The sequence below is a fragment of the Melanotaenia boesemani genome, chromosome 24 (assembly GCF_017639745.1).
Source record: "Melanotaenia boesemani isolate fMelBoe1 chromosome 24, fMelBoe1.pri, whole genome shotgun sequence".
NCBI classification, from domain to species: domain Eukaryota; kingdom Metazoa; phylum Chordata; class Actinopteri; order Atheriniformes; family Melanotaeniidae; genus Melanotaenia; species Melanotaenia boesemani.
Window position 1 is genome coordinate 13,595,928 of NC_055705.1, and position 18,725 is coordinate 13,614,652.

Consider the following 18,725-nt stretch of genomic DNA (forward strand, 5'->3'; position numbering starts at 1 on the left):
TCTAATTGGCCAAAATGAAACTGGAATGATGTCCCATTTATATGCATGTATGCAGATTTTCCTTTGGTTTCAGTCATTATACTAACTGTATTCTGAGTCTGCATGTTGTGTTTGCAGTAGATTCCAGTTTCAGTGGGTTCAAGGTGGGAAACTGTATTTTCCAACCTGCCCCATCTTCCTGAGACACTGGATTTGCCCTTTAACCTACATGGAACATGTTAAATGGAGTCTGGTCGCCTCTTCTCCATAAACAACCCTATTAATCCCTAAATATTTACAGCAGTCTGTTTATCTGGATGCTGGGTTAATGGTGAAGAAGGATCCATGGCTACAACTCCCTAATCTGTAAGTTGCTTACTGATCACTGATTGGTTTAGTGATTCATTGACAGGACTCTGTGTGAGTAAAACTAACTGAACTGAAGCCAAGTTTCACCTCCTGGATCTCTTGATCTTCACAAGTGTGTTTGTACATCAGCAAAGCAGCGTGCAACCTTCCCGACTCTTCTAACACATTCCTCGGCCCTGATGTCACCAGCTGTCTGAGAGGGGATATTTATTGTCTGAGGTTGAGGTTTATCAAGCGTGGGATGGAGGTGGGGGGGCACTGAAAGTTTGTGTGCAAGGAAGAGAGGGGGTTTGTGTTTTGTCAGTCCGTATGATCTGGCCTACTTGTGAAGCTTTGATTCATGCCTGGGCAGGCCCTAACCTCAGCTCTGTTTGTAAATCCCACCTGCATGTGGTTGCAGCCGGAGGAATGAGTGTCTGGGAAGGTGTGAGACACGTCTGTCTGCGTCTTTGTCCAGGACCAAAGCTCAGCTGTCATGATATGTGGCACTGCCCGAGTCTTTTTTTATACGACTTAACCGATTACAAAATCACCACTGAAAATCTCACTCTAGTGTGGTTTCAACGTTGTGCAAGGCCAATTTAACCCAGACTCAAGAAATGTGGGAATATTTTTTGACACATTTCTTGAACCAATTAAAAGTTGGGAGTTTCCGTCCAAGAAAGGAAACAACACTTCAAAACATTGATGGAGAAGTTTAAGCAGCTTTAATTCTTATTAAATATGCGCAAGAATAATTTGAAATATTGTAAAAAAGGACTTTGGGAGTGCTTTGGAAGGAAATTCTGCATGCAAATTTACTAGCAAACCAGGAATATTGAAGCAAGTTTGTAATAAAGCTTGGATGCAAAAAGAAACACCCGATTCCCTACTATGTATTAAAACAAACTAAAATATCCCAAAGCCTCAAACACAAAGACAAACTTTTGCTCTTTCCTCTCTCCACCAGACGTGAACATAGGTCCCTGCAGCTCGACAGCCTCTCATTATAAGCATGGTCGAACCAGCCGACAGGCCATCCACAGCCGGGCAGAGGCTGGGCGCCCCTGAAAGTTTTGGCGTGTCCACCCTGGAGCCAGGCATGCGCCCTCCAACCCAGCCCCCGGGACGGCAAGTGTCTATAAGGGTTCAGATGCTCGATGACACACAGGAAGTCTTCCAGATTTCGGTAAGTAATGTCTTTATTCAGGCTGGTTTACTTTGTAATGGGAGGATTTTTGGGTGCTGTCTTTAATTGTTTTTTCATCTGTGATAGGGTCACCTTGAAACACTTCTATTTTTTTTTAAGTCTACCTAATATGTACGCATGCATTAACTGCTACAAATCTGCTGGAAAAACACGGAAAAAGTTTATCACTGAGAATAGTCAAATGTTTTTTCCTTCACATGATCCATCGATGGCTTCATTCACCTTTAGACTTATCTCAAATCTCCACTTCCTGGAGATACACAGGAAGAAGGACAGAAGCCAGCTTCCTGTCTGAGCACACCACACCTACAAACCCCTGATCCTGCTTCGCAGACTGAATTCTGACTCTGCCTTATAGTCTGTACAAGCAGCATCTGCTTCTCTTCGCTCTGATTTAACATTGACTGCTTCCTCACCTATTACATACTTGCTCATATGGCTTGTATATAATAGTTGGTCCTCCATCTGCCACCAGCTTTCTATTTCTAATTGCTGCCTGCCTCTAACCACATTTAACCAGTCGCCAACATAACTGTGTTTAGCTTGTATTCACCGTGCAGGTTTTAAGAGCACATGCATGGGTTTTTAAATCTAGCTTGTGCATGTCAATAGAGAGTGTTTTTACAAGAGTGTGTGTGTGCATCGTAATGCTGTTTAGAGAGAGGCTTCCTCTGAGACGCAGCACTGCCAGCGGCTTTAATGACATCGGCGCTGCCACCGCGCATCGGCTTGTCGTCTCTGGGTGGGAAGAGTCTTGAATTTCTGATTTGCTGTCTCCCGCGAGCTGACTCAGAGTCTTGTTTCCTGCCCTGCTCAGCAATGCGCATGCCTTTAGAAAACCAGTCTGCTGTATTATCAGTTTGGGGGAGTTTTTGCGACAGTAATTTAGAAAGAATCCAGTGTTCAACTGCGTCGTTGAGCATCCAGAGCTGTAATTGGCTCTTGTGAAAATGCCAAGAATGTACATGGCTGCTAGTGCTTGAGGATGTGTGGCTTAGAAAACAGTTTAACGAAGGGCTGGGAGCCGTTGTCTGAGCGAAGACTGTCCTTTAATTTGGTTTCTTTTCTAACTGAAGCAAAAACCATGTCTGCAGAACAGCAGTTGTTCTGATGAGAGGAATCTCTGCTGTTTCCAATCCTCAGCACCTTTCAGGCACAAGTACAGTGGGATGATATCTGCCGAACATATTTAGATGACCACATGAGAGCAGAGCACATCAGCTAATAGTTTGGGTGGGAATTGTTTGTTTGTTGTTTGCTGTGACATGAGCTAAATGTGAACCTTCAGTAACAATTATGAAAGCAAAGGAGCGAAAATGCAGGAGAGAGGGGTTGGAAACCCAATTAATGCAATTAATGCAGCCCCTGTGGTGCTTAATACAGATAAGTGAACCACTGTGTGTTCAGTTGTCTCACCTAATCTGCCTGGTTCTGGTACAATGCTTTCCAGTGTATTTGCACTGTAGATGTAGTCTAACGTGTGAATCAAGATAAGCCTGCAGCTTACACCAGCGTTGGCATTGGATCGGGCATTTTTGTCACTACATTAACAAAAAGCAGCTCATTAACCAGCTTGTTATTTTAAAACCTCAGGCAGGATGCTACAGAGCAGCTGCAGTCAGTTTTAATCTTCAAATCATCATTATTATTTGTTTTTATACATTTCAAGTAACATGTTGTGTTGATGTGAAGCTGATTCAGAGCACATGGGAACTGACACAAACACCAACATGTTATCTTCTGGGTTATCTTGCTTTATACACAGTGCTGCATAGCTCCAAAATCTTTTGTTGTGCTTTTTATTTACACATCTTTTATATATTTTAGATGTACAATTGTCCCCTCGCCTTCACTGATCTTTGAAGACATGTTACTAAGATGTTTTATTAATGAAAAGTGGCCTCTTTCTGTGGAGAGATGCATAAAATGTGCAGTTTATTATGATCTTAGCCACATGCAAATGGCAGCGCCTATACCTGTAAATGCATTTATCAGGAATCTTTGCAGTATTTATTAATTTTTAATGAGTTCTGCTTTGATGGTAATTCATTGCAGCAAGTAGATAATACAAAATGTTTGATGCTCAGTCAGCTGAGTCAAATTTGCATGAAACTGGAAGCATCGGTCACATCATGGGGCTGTTTACTCGGTTTCTTTATAGAGTCTCTGTTGCTCACTGTGGAGAACTGACTCATTCTTTAAAGTTATTGTACAATGGAGAATAACTTTAAGACTTCAGTCCTTTGCAGGGGTTGATTATATGAGCAAGTTGGGTTAATAAATTCTGCTCCAATTATGAATTATTGAATTTCTGACTTTCCGTTGGGATTGTAAACACTGTTCAGTGTAATGATTGGACTCAGTCAATTAGCTCTTCCTGTGAAGGGGAATGCAGGCTCTGTTAGATCAAATGGAGATAAAACTGCTGTTTTTAAAGGCATCAGGTCATTATATTATTAAAAACTTCTCACAGAATGACACAGCAAACAGGTTATTAATCTCCAGTATGAAACAGAAGTATTTATTTGGAGATACTACTCTTCTTTGTCATCGTATTCTTTTCTTCTTCCTCAGGCCAGAGCTTTGACTGTGCATTTCATTAATAAAACATTGTGACATGACTTTGGCACTTACTTTCTGAGTGACTACTGTTGATACACACACACACACACACACATCCTTGTCTTATTGTCTTTCTAAGGACCAAGTTGTGAAAACTTCTTGGGTCCAGCAATGTGGTCCCTACAATGATGTTGGACCCAAATGAGAATAGTGGCTTTCTTTCTTTTAAATCCAGTGAATGTTGTAAATTAAATATATACACATTTGCACCCATGCTTGGAGGCTTCATTATTAATGTGGAGTTGGGGAAGCACCGTGGAGGCGTGTGTTCACTCCCACCTGCTAAATAATTGAAGGTGGAATGGATGTGCTTATTGTGTTTATGTGTGCATGTTTGTATTACCTCAATGGGACTTCTCCCAGTAGAAACACTGACCTTGTCATGACCAGTAATTCTTTCGGTATGAGAATAAATTAAGGTATCACTTCAGGAATCATGAGAATGAAAATGAATGAAGCCTCCTGGTAAGGATTGCTAGGGAAGCTTGTGTGTGTGTGTTTGCATGCATGATTAATAAAGGCGGATGTTTGTTACTCATTTTCTTTGAGTTGCATCAGTTTCAGTGTGAATTCACTGTGAATGAGACCATTCACAAAGCCATTTGTGGATTCTTTCGCCAAAAGTCAGGCTATAACTGCATTTGTTTCCAGTGTTTAATGGAGATGCATGCACCAAGTGGCTTTCAAAAGACAAATTCAGGCCTTCTTTTCATGTGTACACTTTTGACCCAGTCTTTTGATTGTTTCCTCGCATGTCATAAAGTGACATTTCTTGAATGGCTTGCAACTAAAGCCTCCTGTTTCATATTGTGTCAGGTTAGCTTGAGGTCTTTGTATCACTAATCCTTAGCTGAAAATAATCCCCAACAAAGACGTTTTTAATCTGTTATTACACAGTATTTCCTACTGTTGTCTGTAATAGGAACAAACAGATTTGAGGAAGCTTGAAGGTAATTTGATTGTGCAAGTCTGAACCAGCAGTTTTGGATGAGCAAGAAACTGTGTTTTGTCAACATCGACTCAACACACCTGTCTTTTTTTACTTTCTTTTGACTGGTTTTTAAATTTGCATATGGTTTCTAGCATTCACCCTCATGATGTAGTTGAATCTTGCTACATGCAGGCATAATTTATTATGCCCCTCTTATTCCCTGGAGATCAGTTCAGCCTCTCTGTGGACCTCCCCTTAGAAAGAAATCTCATTTGTCTGTGTCATCATTTTGGGACATCATATGGTTTAAAACGTGGACAAATGAATCTTTCACCCTTTCCTCCATCTTACTTTGCCTCTTTCATTGTGACAGAGATGATCTACTGTTGACTGTGCTGTAATTTCTCTCTGATCTGTCCATTACTGGTGCCCGATTGGTTGTCCAGCGGACTTACTTGACCTTAATCCTTGTAAGACCAATATATCCACACCAAGATTGACTTCTTCAGTGGATGACGCGAGCTTTAAAATCGCACCATCTGACAGCAGGAGTGAGAGAAAGAGAAAGGTGTGCGGTTTTGCGTGAGCTGTGCGTTTTCTGGTGCAACAAGATCACTGACAGTTTTAGCTGCATGATTGGATTGTGGCTTCATGATGTGGATCACTCCTGACCTGAGGATAAAATAGAGCTCCAGAAAGATATGTAGCTCCAGAAGGGGGGAGGGTTATAAGGATTAAGATGATAGATCTGCTTTATAGACAACATAATTTGAAGGAGTAGCAGTCCTCAAGGCCTATGATAAATAAGCGACAAGTCCTCTGCCATGTTTTGCAGGAACACACACAAAAACACACTTTTTTTTTTTAGCATCAATGTGGAGTTGACATTTTAAATGGATGGGCTTTTGTGCTGTCTGTTGCCTGGGGAATAAATGTGGCAAGCAGATATGAAAAGAGAGAGAGAGAGAGAGAGAGAATACCATTTAAAGTGGATTGTAATGAACAGAGGAAGCCTTTAAGTTATTATATTTATTTTCCTTTTTAAAAAATAGTGTTTCCTGTTAGTTTGAATACATGTATTTACCTGTTTAATTATATATGGGCCAAATAGCTGATTCCAGAGTTCTTTATTTTTCAAAAAGCCCATTTGTGGGCCAACTATGTGTTATCCCCCTCCACAACCAAGGCACGAGATCCTCATTGTTGTGCTCCCACCACTACTGGCCCTATAAAGAGTAGAGGGAATTGGTTTTGCAAGCTTTTATTCATGAATTACCATGCAAAGAATCAGATGGTTATAATCTTAGATGGTTTAAAGTTAGTTTTTACAGCTCAGAGTAGTTCAGGGTGCAGAAACAGAACTTTGATTGTTTGCCACAGGGTTCAAATCATAACCTCAATGAGAATCTTTGTGATGTGCATGGAGAAAACTTAATGTAGCTGTCCAATTCACTAATAATCACTAGTAGATCTTAGCTTAAAGTTAATGCAACTCTGGACAGGAATCAATGTTGACATTGCATCCAGCTGTGATTAAAGTTAACATATTTATGTTACAGAACACAATGTGGGACGTCTGACTTTTCAACCTTTGTCAAGACAATGCACAATTTTCAGCTAAGAAATTCTAGGGCTAAGGCTGTTTTTTTTGTTTTTTTTTCTATGTGGTATGTGAATAAAGAACAACAGATATCAAGACAACCAGAAGACTCTTCACTGTTTGCTAAGAGGCCTCTCTGCTGTGGACTCAGACACTTTCATAAAGAACATCCTCTGCCGTCATGTTGTTTTGATCTGGTTTGGTTATCTAAACGCACATGCACATAATGAAGTAGCCAGCTGGATTTGAGCTGTCATGGAAGAAACTGTGTTTGCACAGTATTTTGCCATGAAGCCCATTTAAATTCAGCCATTTTTTCCCTGTTTAGATTGGAAAGAGAAGAAAGACACGAGAAAATGACACAAGAGAAAATCTGCTTTAAAATTTTTAACTAAACTGGTTGTGTTTCTTTATAGTTGGCAGGAGTCCTGCGAACTAGGTCGCAGCGGTTTGAGTGTGTGGGCTGAGCCAAGGTGATATTTAAAGAGAGTAAAGTGTAGTTATTTCAGGGTGAGGCTCAAATGCTGGCTCTGTGATTTCTGAGTTTATGACCTCTCTTCTCCTTCTTGCGGAGCTAACAAAGCTTCGGCAGCTTAATTTATCTTGTTATGCAGAGATCTGCTATGTGCGGGCAAAAATCCTCACAGATTTCTTCATAATCTTTGCTGTAACGCATTAAAATGATATAGATGCCATTTAGATGGCTCATGGTGGCTGTTTTAAGGCACGTCATATAGATTTGAGTGTTTACATGCATGAACGCAAATACATGGAGTGGATGTTTGTGTGTCATAACCTTAATTACAGTCCTGCTGTAATAGATATTTAATCAGATTTGTAGATGGAATATCCTCTCCTTAATTACTGTCTCACAGATGACACAACATGTCATAGTAACCTATGATGCTTGCCAGTTAAATCAGTCTTCAATCTTATAATCCAGCTAATTAATTCCCATCATGGGTTTTTAACTTTTATTTTTTTTATATTGAGAATATACAATAACTGGGCACTTGCTAGTACTGAGTTGGATCCATTTTCCCTTCAGAACTGTGTTGATTCTTCATGCCCCATATTGACATGATGTCAGCCACGCATCCACGACGAGAATCTCCTGTTCCAACACATCGTAAAGATCAAGGTTCAAGGTTTCTTTATTAATACCTGTGGTTAGATTTGTCTTGCAGAAACAATAGTAGCATTTGGAATTCCCTAACAAAACAAAAGCATACATTGAACCTGACAGAGAGGTTCTTGATCCAGTGACAAAAACAAAAAGTGCTTAGTGTTCCGCTATTCATCAATATAACAGCAAGGACAGGTAAAAAATTAAAATATAATAAATAAGATAAAAATAATAGATAGATAATAAAAAAATAAAATATAAAAGATAAAATAAATAAATACCTGTAGAGAATTAAAAACAATCTCTTGGATAAAAACTAGTGAAAGAACAGAGAGGGAAGATGCTTAAATTCACCCTGTAGAGGATGGGAGTCATTATTAAGAATTGATAAAGCCATTGTTTGTACCTGTTTAGTGTACAGGGAGGCTGGACAAGACTGTGACTCACCAATCGTGGAACTGAACCATCTCACTATTTGGTTCAGTGAGCTCTTCTCTGTAACAGAGGTCTGACCAAACCATACCATCAAGCAAAACGATAAAACAGAGTCAAGATTGCTCAGTTAATGTGGAGACGATGGCCCTTTTAGCAAACAGATTTGCAGTTTTTTCGTCAGTTATGGTCACCGGGTCTTTATATGATAGCACTTGCTCTATTTTCTGAACCTTTAATTAAAGGTTCCATGCCTGTCTTGTTGTTTTCTAATATCAATAACCATATATTTTATTTTAGGTATGTTCAGTTGGAGGCAGGATTCTGCTCGCCACTGTACAAGGTCGTCAATAACTGGGACATGACTGGTTTCATTCTCTTTAAGTAAGCGGACAATAACAGAGTCATCTGCTTACTTAATGATGGCCCTGTTTTCACATCTGCTCTGACGCATGTTTGTATAGTGGATGAATAATAAAGGTGACAGCACACACCCTCATGGAAAAGCTGTGGATGAGAACACTGGGTCAGACAAGACCCCATTTATTCTCACTCTTTCTAACCTGTCAGTTAAAAAAGTCTAAAATTAGCCCATCGTCATGTTCTAGAAAGCAGGTGGAGATGAGCTTTGTGACATGGTGCTTTATCCTGCTGGAAGTAACCTCAGAAAATGGATACACAGTGTCAGCAGTTGGGGTACTAATGCCCCATTTCCACTAAGCGGTTTAGTTTGGGCCAGTACGGTCTGGTACACTATTTAGTGTGTTTCCATTATAAAATGGGCCCATACAACTGAACCATACCGCACCATTTGTGGACCCCCTTCAGTTGTAGGTCCATAGGAAAAGGATATGGTATGGTTAGGATAGGGATGAGATGATACCGATACTAGCATCGGAACTACTCGCCGATCCTACCAAAAGTAAGGGGATCGGTATAAACGAGTATTTCTGTCTAAACACCATCCGTTACCATGGAAATTAATCATATTTTTTTTCTTTCCTGCCCAACATGACCACACTGACGCACAGGAAGTTATACAATCTTGTGAGACCGTTGTCTTGAGTTGGTAGGCGGAGACGCAGCTGAACCCGAGTTGCTGTTGTGCTAACATTTAGCATTAATGGTATATTAGTAATTTGGCATCATTACTCATTAGAAAATCCTGCTAGCAAAACAGCAACATGCCTCATATGAAGGGCTGAAGTTTCCAGAGGCGACATGAACGCTGCCAGATTTACCAGCTGAGACTTTAAAAAGCATTTTGGTTGAAATCATGTGACGGAGCAGGAGTTTGTTGACTTAAAGGAAATGCACAACGAACTACAACAATAACAAACATTGGCAAATGCTTTTAAGAATCACGAAGAATCTGCAGTAGAAAGCCACCGTAATAACAAACGTCTTAGAATTTATTGTCCTGGATTAACAGCCCCTGTTCTTTGTGGAAAACGTTCCCATACGTCAAGTTTCAAGATAGATTTTAATAGACATTCTTTGATCCGAGTTTATTTACTCAGTAATTTAAACAGTTCTGTGGCCTTCATGGATTTCACATGTTAATAAAACATGAATTATAGGAATAAATATTAGGGCTTTCAGAAATAACGTGTTAACAGCAGTAACTCATTTATGTCATTAAGTTAGTTAATTTTTTAACCGGAATTAACGCTCCCTCATCCCTCACGCTTTTCCTAGTGAGAGGGTCCAACACTCGTACTTTCATTTAAAGAAAAAAAAAGAAAAAGATGTTTCCTGCAGTTCTGTACTAATATGCTCCTTCTCCTCCTCTCTCCTGGTGTTCTATGATTGGCTGTTGGTGACCAACTTAATCGGCTTCTCTGGTGCTAGCTCTGTCTTTCTTGTTGCGCATGTTTATTATTCATCTGAGAAGGAGGAAACTTGTGATTCCTGGTTCATATATTTAACCCAAAGTATTGTTCTTGGACGCGCTAGCAATAGCAAAAATGTATCAGTCTCATGTCCATCAGATCCACGTCACTGTCACTGAAGCTGAAGAATCAAATAGAATTTATGGAGCTCTTAATAAAATAACACTGGTATCGGATCTGTACTCTGTATCGGCAGATACCCAAACCCCAGGTATCGGAATTGGTATCAGATAGAAAAAAAAGCCACCGGGTCATCCCAGGGTTAAGACTGATTTTTTTGTCCACCACTGATTTGTGGACAGTAACACGTCACTGCCCATGACGAAAGCAAGCGCAAAACAAACACAACGCTGCCATTCAGTTCATGGCTCATTGGAATGTTGGAAAGATAATAGGAAAAGGATGCCTGCAAACTGCAGTAACGTCTGGTTGTACAGTGAGGTATGCATCGTTCGTACAAAGATCCAAAAGCCAAGCAGAGCAAAAACAAGCTGCTAAACAGCCTCCATTGTAGTTTGTAGCATCATGTTTGTTGTCGTCGCACTAGTGTGACGCCACGCTAGGCATTTGGTCTAGGGCTGCAACAATTAGTTGACAATAGTGGACAATAAAAATAGTCGACAACGAATTTACCCGTCGGCTATTGTCTAAAAAAGAAAAAAAAACTGAAAACCTACAGAGTGAGACATCGTCTTCTTAGCTTTCTCTGCTGAGAGTAGCACGTGCACAATAAAGTCCGTCAGGGGAAACATATGGTGGCCAACCAGGGAACAAAGCAACAGCAGAGGACATCAAAAGTCAGGGATAACTTTATGTTAAACTTACAAAATAAATTAAATACATGTGAGGTTTGTAAAGTGGACTTTGTGTACCACGGAAGTACGTCTGCAATGCTCGAACACTTAAAGAGGAGGAACATCAGACTTGCATAACAACCTCATGCAAGATTTCAAAGCTGAAAGTGAAATAAGATCTGTTTAATAATCATGAGATACATAATCCAATCGGTCGACTAGTTGTTTTAATTGTCAATGACTAATCGACTATCAGAATAGTCATTAGTTGGAGCCCTAATTTGGTCTAAACACTGCCTGCCCAGTGGCGGTCCCACTTGCAATGGGAACCGAATCGCAAGGTGGAAACAAGGCACAAGGGACCCAAAGTTTGCTAAGGAAATATCCCCCATACCATTACACCACAAAGTTCATGTCCGCTTTAATTTATTGGAATTTTTTATTTTTTTTTTAAATTATTTTATTTATAGGTGTCTTTAATTCACCATTTGGTTGGCATTTAATGAATTTGTTACATGATAATTTTATAAAATAAAGAAAGTAATAGCTCCACAATGAGGTGTTAAAAAAGGCCAAACACTTTCGGTGCAGACTTAAATTTTTGTAAATGTGTAAATTCATATCAGATAGAACAATATAGAATAGTTGTACAGGTTGATAAACAGTTAACACTTGAAATAAGCATTTCAAATAATCTTTAAAATACCATATTGAGACAGAATAATAACAGAGCTAATGTGAGCTTAGTTTGCTAGATAGCTGCAAATAGTCATTTTTTTTCTTACTCATTTTATGGTAATTTTCCAGAAATAAGAGGTCTACTTTTGTTTACTTAGCCATAAAATGAAAGACTTTCACTTTTCTTTTAGGATGACTACTAACTTTTAAAATCTTCTTTATTTAACTCGTTAAGGTCCGACCCATGAAAATATGGTAAAAGTCCAAATTTTTTAATATGAGGTCTTTATTTGGCCCTTTAACAAAATGTAACAAAAAAATTAACATTTTTTGGGGGGGGATATCTACCATTTATTACCATGTGGTTTTCTGCTTCTGGGTATTTATTAGGGGACAGAAGACAAGTATCAGATTGTGTTCAACAGGATTTTGAGCAAAGTTTATACCATAAATTGAAGCAATATGTCAAACTGTATGTGACAAATATGTCACATCGGGCTCTTAGGGGTTAAAAAAACATACAGTATATAGTTTGTTAGCATTATCATTGTAAAATAATGGATGGCAGTGCTTAGCTAAAGTTAATTTATAGTGTCATATTGGCCAAAAGTTAAAGAAAGAAGTATACATTTTTTTATTTCTGTAATTACCCCAGTTGTAGGAAATTACAAGACTTGTTTGAGTCTCATACTGAAGCAATGTTCTGTATTATGCAATGGTTGGCATTTGCTGTCTCATTCCTGTGGTCCACACAGAAGAAGACGACCACAAAGAAGGGCTTCTGACTGTGAATGGGCTCACTTTTAAACTACTTCTTCTTTGTGCTGCTGCTTCGTCTTTGACCTGCCAGAAGTGCAAATGCAGATAATTTTCCCATGGGGATCAGCGAAGCAGCATCCTGTTAGAGCTTCAAACTGATGATGATGTTGCACTTTTTTCTGTTTTCTCACCATTCCTAAAAGCAAGTGGGAGCATGAATTCTGTAACTTTGCTGTCGAGGTAAGTTTGTGCACGTGGAGCCACGTGGAAACGTTTAAACATGCTAAGTTCAAAGACAGGGCCATAGACAGAGCTGCCCTCAAGCACTGAAGGAAGGAATGATATGGGACAGCGAGATTATTGCTTGTGAGTGTAAGACTGTTCCTGATGGAGAGACAATTACTGAGAGATTCTTTCTAAATGGGAACAGAGCAGGGAGGGGGTTAGAAAAGAAATGAGAAGGGCCCCACTGAGGGACGAAAAGGAGATGTGGTGTTGCACTCACAATAGTGGAAAAAGAGACACACATCCGTCTCCCACAGAAGCCAGTGAATGAGCAAACACTGCCGCTCTGCTTGGCTGCAGATCACGTGACTGCAGTGAATGAGGTCCCCAGTGAGGAGGCTGAACATTGGAAGAGCTGGGCCTCTTTGAGGGTAATCACTGTACCCCAGGCTGTGTGTGCTGCACAAAACCACCACACCAATTAAATAGTTATTGTGGATTAAAGTGTTGGTTTGGAGCAGCTTGCAGTAACTGTTGAGGTGGGCTTGTGGTGAAGCTTTCACTGCTGTTTGCACAAGCTGATCTGGTTGTTTTAGCCTTGAATATAAAATGGTAATTTAAATTTGTGTTTGACAGGTGATGTGGTGTTTTTATGCTTAACAGCTATTCCCCTAAGTTCATAGGAGAATAATATATGTAGTAAAGACCCAGTGACAAGAGCTTCAGTCTCACAATTAACATCACAATAAATGTAGGTACTTCAGCTTAAAAACAACCAGCAACATGTCATATGCCTAAAGAAAACTAAGAAATAAGAGCAGCAGCTGTACAGTAGATAAAAAAATCATCCTTAACAGCAAGGCAGGAGGCAGGTGAGGAGGACGGAGCTGGTTAACATTCAGTGGAACTTCAGCTTATCTTCTGCCTTTCTGCTATGAAAAACTCATCAGTGACAGGGTGTCAAACGTATGGTCTGAGGGCCAACACCGGCCCACCACAGGGTCCAGTCCACACATAGACTGATGAGGCACAGCACCACAGAATGAACTCCAAGCACCACAGATCCTGCCCCTCTTTTCCTTGATGCTGTCAAAAGGGTGAAATCAGAGTATTTTAAGAAACGTCTTTTTTAGCTTTACTGGTGACTCACAGGCACTCAATGTGCATCAACATCACTGATACATGCACACACACCAACAGCTGATCCAGCAGCGGGATATTTGGCATACAGAAGGCGGTCGACACATCTAAAGTTAGTATAATACACTACACTCAAACATGCCAAAAATGATTGTAACTCAGAAAAGGTAATGGAAGCCTTATGAACTAAAGGTTATTAATATTGAACATCCTGCACCCTAAGTTAGCATATAATGTTGGTAATGCAGCAAACAGTGTGATTAAGATGAAATAAGGCTAGGCTACGGTAGGCTGTATGACCATACAGGGATGTCGTACAGGAGGATTTCATGGTGAGAGGGTCCAACACTCTGCCTTTTTTCTGCTGTGTTTTTCTTTATTTGTTTTATTGCTGCCACTGTGGTGCACATCTGCCTCCTCCCTCCCTGTTCAGCTGATCGCTTTTTCTGCCACAGGTTCCATCTCTTTTGTTTATCATTGAGCTCGTCTTGAGGAGGAGGAAGCTAGCAGGATGCTGACGCGAAACATTATCCGGTTTTAATTAGATATCCTATTGTTTGCATTTATTTATTATTATTTTTATTGTTAGCTGAGGTTTGCAGGAGCCACAGCAGTGAAATCTGCTGGTTATAATACAGCCAGATGGACCCGGTTCAGATATGAACGGCATGATAAAACAAGGGATGTCTGCTCTAAACCATCGGTTTACATTTTAAAAGCCGAGAATGTGGTGAATGGAAATTATGAACAGGTTCTGAAATGTAAATCAGAGCAGGTGGTTGACAGGTAGTAGAAGGGGTTTATATCCAGGGGCGGGCCTAGAAAAGTCTTGATGAGGGGGCCAGGGGCCCTCATCAGGAAAAGGGTGGCACAAATTAGATTGTTTTTTAAGACCAAGATATTAGAAAATAATTTACAGATTATTACAGCGTAAGCAGTCATCAGATGTTAAATGTGTAAAAACAAACAGCCAATGACATTTTTCATTGTTGACGTAGAACACATAGAAGTGCATTACATGCTGCACTCACTGACACTCGGGAAATCTGAAGTTTACCTAAGTGAGGGTCAGTTTACACTTAATATTCATTGCCCCCATGCCTTTCAATGCAGATAATAACCCTTTTACCTATTTTAGTAAAATACCCATTTTAAAAGGGTGTTTGATCGTTTCCCACTGCACACACTTTGCATACACCCCGATGACCGACTGGCACGACACCACCCCTCGATTCCCTCACGGGCGCCAGGGGAGCGCCACAAACTGCTGCCTGGTCTGAGGGAAACATTGCTGCAGGATAAATCTGGTAAATGTGAAGACATTTAGTTTTTCAGCTCTATATACCTATGATTAAATGTTTTGTGATGTTTTTAGATTCACTGAAATTTTTAAGATGTAAATGTTAAACTGAGGCAAAATATTCATCTCAAGAATTTTTTTGGTTCATATTGTTTTGTGAAAGCATAGTTGATTAAAATGAAAAACATTTTGATAAAATACTTGTATTTCTCTGTGGAGTTCTTGTTATTTTTAGGTTTTATGTTGTTGTTTTACTGGTCCGGTCCATTTAAGATCAGCTTGTGCTGAATGTGGCCCTTGAACTAAAATTAATTTGACCACCCTGATCTTTCTGTTTGATTCAGCTGGATAGTCTCATTCTCTCTGAAACCTGCTTTTGCTTTAGTACTACTCTTAATTTCTGTTTCTGCCAGCTGCTGGATGAATGTTACTGGTTAGTAATATAACCTGTCTGTAATAATCCTGTCCACAAGAAATGTTCATGTTTAGGAATTGGTTCAGAAGTCTTGGAAAATATGAACAGCGCTCATGAACATGCTCATTTTAACATCTTCATGCTCGTATGATGAGTCAAAGCAAAAGACTTTGCTCAGGTAAAAACAGGTTTGTAGAGGCTGAAGCTCGTGACTCCAGCTGCCTCTGCTGCTGTAAATCTTACTTGATGCTCAGGGGGAATATTTACTTTCTGTCAGGGTTTTCCCTTGGCATGAGTGATAAAGTTACCGGTACTGTGGGTTGTCTTGTAGTTGGACGGCTTAATTTCCCTGGAGAAGTACGTCACATTCCAGAGAATCAAATAGGACCAGCTAAAGCTAATCTTGTGGTCACTATAGAGAAGTGTGTCTTGACTGATGTGAAGGAAATTAACAAAACATTTCAAAGGGGTCTGAAAACTCTCTGCTGTACCTTTGGATGGATTATATAATTAAGTGATTCCTTATTGTGAGAATTTGGCATGCTATGAGTTAGACCCGCAGCTGAGAAGCAAACTAAAAGTAAAAGAAAAAGTAAATTTCTCTGTGCTTCAAAGCATTTCTTTGCCATCGAGTGTCTGAAGTCAATCGAATGCTGTTTAAAATAGACAACTATGACACTTAAATAGTCTTATATTGGTCTTAAAATAATTCATTTGGTAAAATCTTGCAGCTTGACAAACATTTTTTACGTTTCGTTCCTCAGCTTAGAGTAGAAATATCCAACCTCCCCAGGAGAGTTAAGTGTGTCTTCTTATCCAACTTTTTCAGGGCTGTTTGTTGTCAGGAGCAGGTCCTCTAACTTCAGTTTGAAGTGTGTGTGTGGTAGCATGCAGCTCCAGAAGTGTTTCTTAATCTCGTTTTTCGCTCCCTCCTCGTCTCTGCCTGGATGTTTTCCAGAAGCCTCTGAAGAATTCGATGGCGTCTTCCCTGCTGTGTTCCCGACTTGATTCCCTGAGAAACTTGCAGAAGAATGTTGCCTGAACTCTGATGTTAAAGAAAAAGTAGATTTTATTTTCAGTTTTTTCTTGACTTGAAGTTTTTTTTCTTCCTTCTATCAAACCATTTTGTCATGCTCCAGGCCCAATGTGCAGCATCAGCTGGGAATTTCTGGTATTGCACCCCTTGATGCTTGAGTCTGTGCTCTTTGTCTGTGATTTATGTGTCATTTTTCTTATTTTAAAATGGATCGAGTGAGCTTTTGGTTTCTTTTAGCTTATTTGGGAGGATTTAATTTGTGAATTTGAGTGGCTGAGTAGAATTTTGTTTATATTATTGAGCTGTTTAGCTGAGATTATAAAGTCAAGCTGTTTAATCTGTGGTTTCCACGCCCTTTTATTCCTCTAAAAATCAACCCTTTTTAGCAACACATGCATAAACATGGACGTAAACTACAACATATGCCAGGCTTAGCATCTGTGACTTGCTTGTAATGGCTGCAGCTTGGCTCAGAGGTTAGATAGGGTAACGGACCAAATGCTCCTAAAATAACTCCTGGAAGAAAAAGTAAACATTTTGAGATTATTTTTCTTTTGGTATCTTGGTTTTTGAGCCCTAAACACTCAAAGGCAGCTCATAGTGCCATAAGAAATTCCAAATAAGCCTTGCAAGATTCACTCCAGTGTTCCCATTTCATCGTCCTTTTCCTCGATGAAGCTCCAGAAGCTTTATGGAAATGAAGCTGCTTCCCTGCCAGATCCGCAGGTCTCATTATTGCATGAAGCGCTGCACAACCTCACCTACAACCACTACACAAGACACTAATTGCCTTTTAATGGTTCTGCATTGTGCATGTATTCCCCACTGCTGTTCACTTTAACTGTCTGCTTGATGTGAGCTGTAACATCCACACGCACACATGCATGTACTAAACAAAGAGATACAATCTTGTCTTTATAGCAGCTGCTTCCATTTTCTTTATGACCCCTTTAGGATTCTTGTTATTCTAGTTTAATTTCCCAGCGCTACCAAGAATTATGTCAGCGCCATTTATTTAGGTATATGTGTCCTTTATCTGTGTCTGGACCCCGAGTCCGTTCCCTGGTGGAAGTATTGAGGAACCAGCTTTGACATCTTTCCAGTGAGTTAAGCTGTTTAACCTAATCTGAGCCAGAGGATGTGATTGGAGGACAGTCGGGGATGGAGGAAGCCTCTCCCAGCTGTCTTTCTCTTTTTTATACAGGAGAAATGGCACTGTCCAGGTCAGTGCTGCATCTGCTTCCGGTGGAAAGGGGTCAGGAGCCCCTGTGGTTCATGTTGCAGAAAGGATAAAGGATAAATGTCTGAATGAAAATATGGTCATAAAAAGCAGCATAATTACACAAAGGACTAAAGTCTGGGACTTTGGCTCATCATTACAGTAAGGCGGGTGCATATCTCTCCAGTAATGTTTAACTGGAAGGTTTGTGTCAAGCTATCGTTCATATATAGACAAAAAAAAAAAAAAAACCCAAAAAAACCAATCACTCAGACAGCCTACCTAGATAGGAAACGTCTGCCAGTAGCTGACAATTGAAATGGACATCCCAGAAATATCCAGAATAATTGGATGCGATTTCTGGAAGGCTTTGGCCATCATTAAGCAATCCCAGCAAGCTGCAGCGAAAACACACTGACATTTTCTTTCGTCTGACACAAGCTGAGCAGTTGCTGGGTGAACGCTGCTCGGTGGGGCTGAGGAACACCAGCGGGGGATCTTTGTGATCCGTCTTCTCATTTGACAGGCGATACAATTGCTTTAGGCAGCAGCATCAATTTTAAAGCTGGACTAAACCAGCAATGTGGCAGTTACTTTAGCTAAATGCTGCTAAACCTGATTTTATGCAGCACTGTCCTCAGTCCTTTCAGGGGAACAAAACAATTGTGAGCTGGCGATTAAACATGGCAGGACACATTATTCTGAGCCTCGGGGAGCAGTCTCCAATCTGCTGTTGCTGATCGTCTAATAGCCGGGCAAACTTTAGTCCTCCCTGGAGCTGCTGGAGGCTTCTGTCCTTGTGCTTTTGTGCATGTTGCTGTAACTTGATCTGCGGCTCCTCTGTTGAGTTTTGGTCCAGCGGTGTGTAGTTTAGTAGCAGGACGCAGCATGCTCTCTGGTATGAAAAGTTTCATGATAAGACTGACCATGAAGGGAACAAAAATACGCAGTTACAGCTCAAATTGTTGCACCGTCCAAATACCTAAAAACTCTTTTTCTTTTTCAGTGCTCAGTATATT

At 40.1% G+C, this 18,725-nt stretch overlaps 1 protein-coding gene across 4 annotated transcripts in view; it reads left to right on the forward strand.

Annotated features, from left to right (window-relative positions):
* LOC121635148 (FERM, ARHGEF and pleckstrin domain-containing protein 1-like) overlaps positions 1-18,725 on the forward strand; it is a 51,641-nt gene that overhangs the window by 4,202 nt on the left and 28,714 nt on the right. For all 4 annotated transcript variants that reach the window (XM_041978216.1, XM_041978219.1, XM_041978215.1 and 1 more), the window contains exon 2: positions 1,298-1,516. In XM_041978216.1, coding sequence (XP_041834150.1) covers positions 1,343-1,516 — 174 coding nt within the window. In that variant the 5' untranslated portion in view covers positions 1,298-1,342. The remainder of the gene's footprint in view (positions 1-1,297; positions 1,517-18,725) is intronic.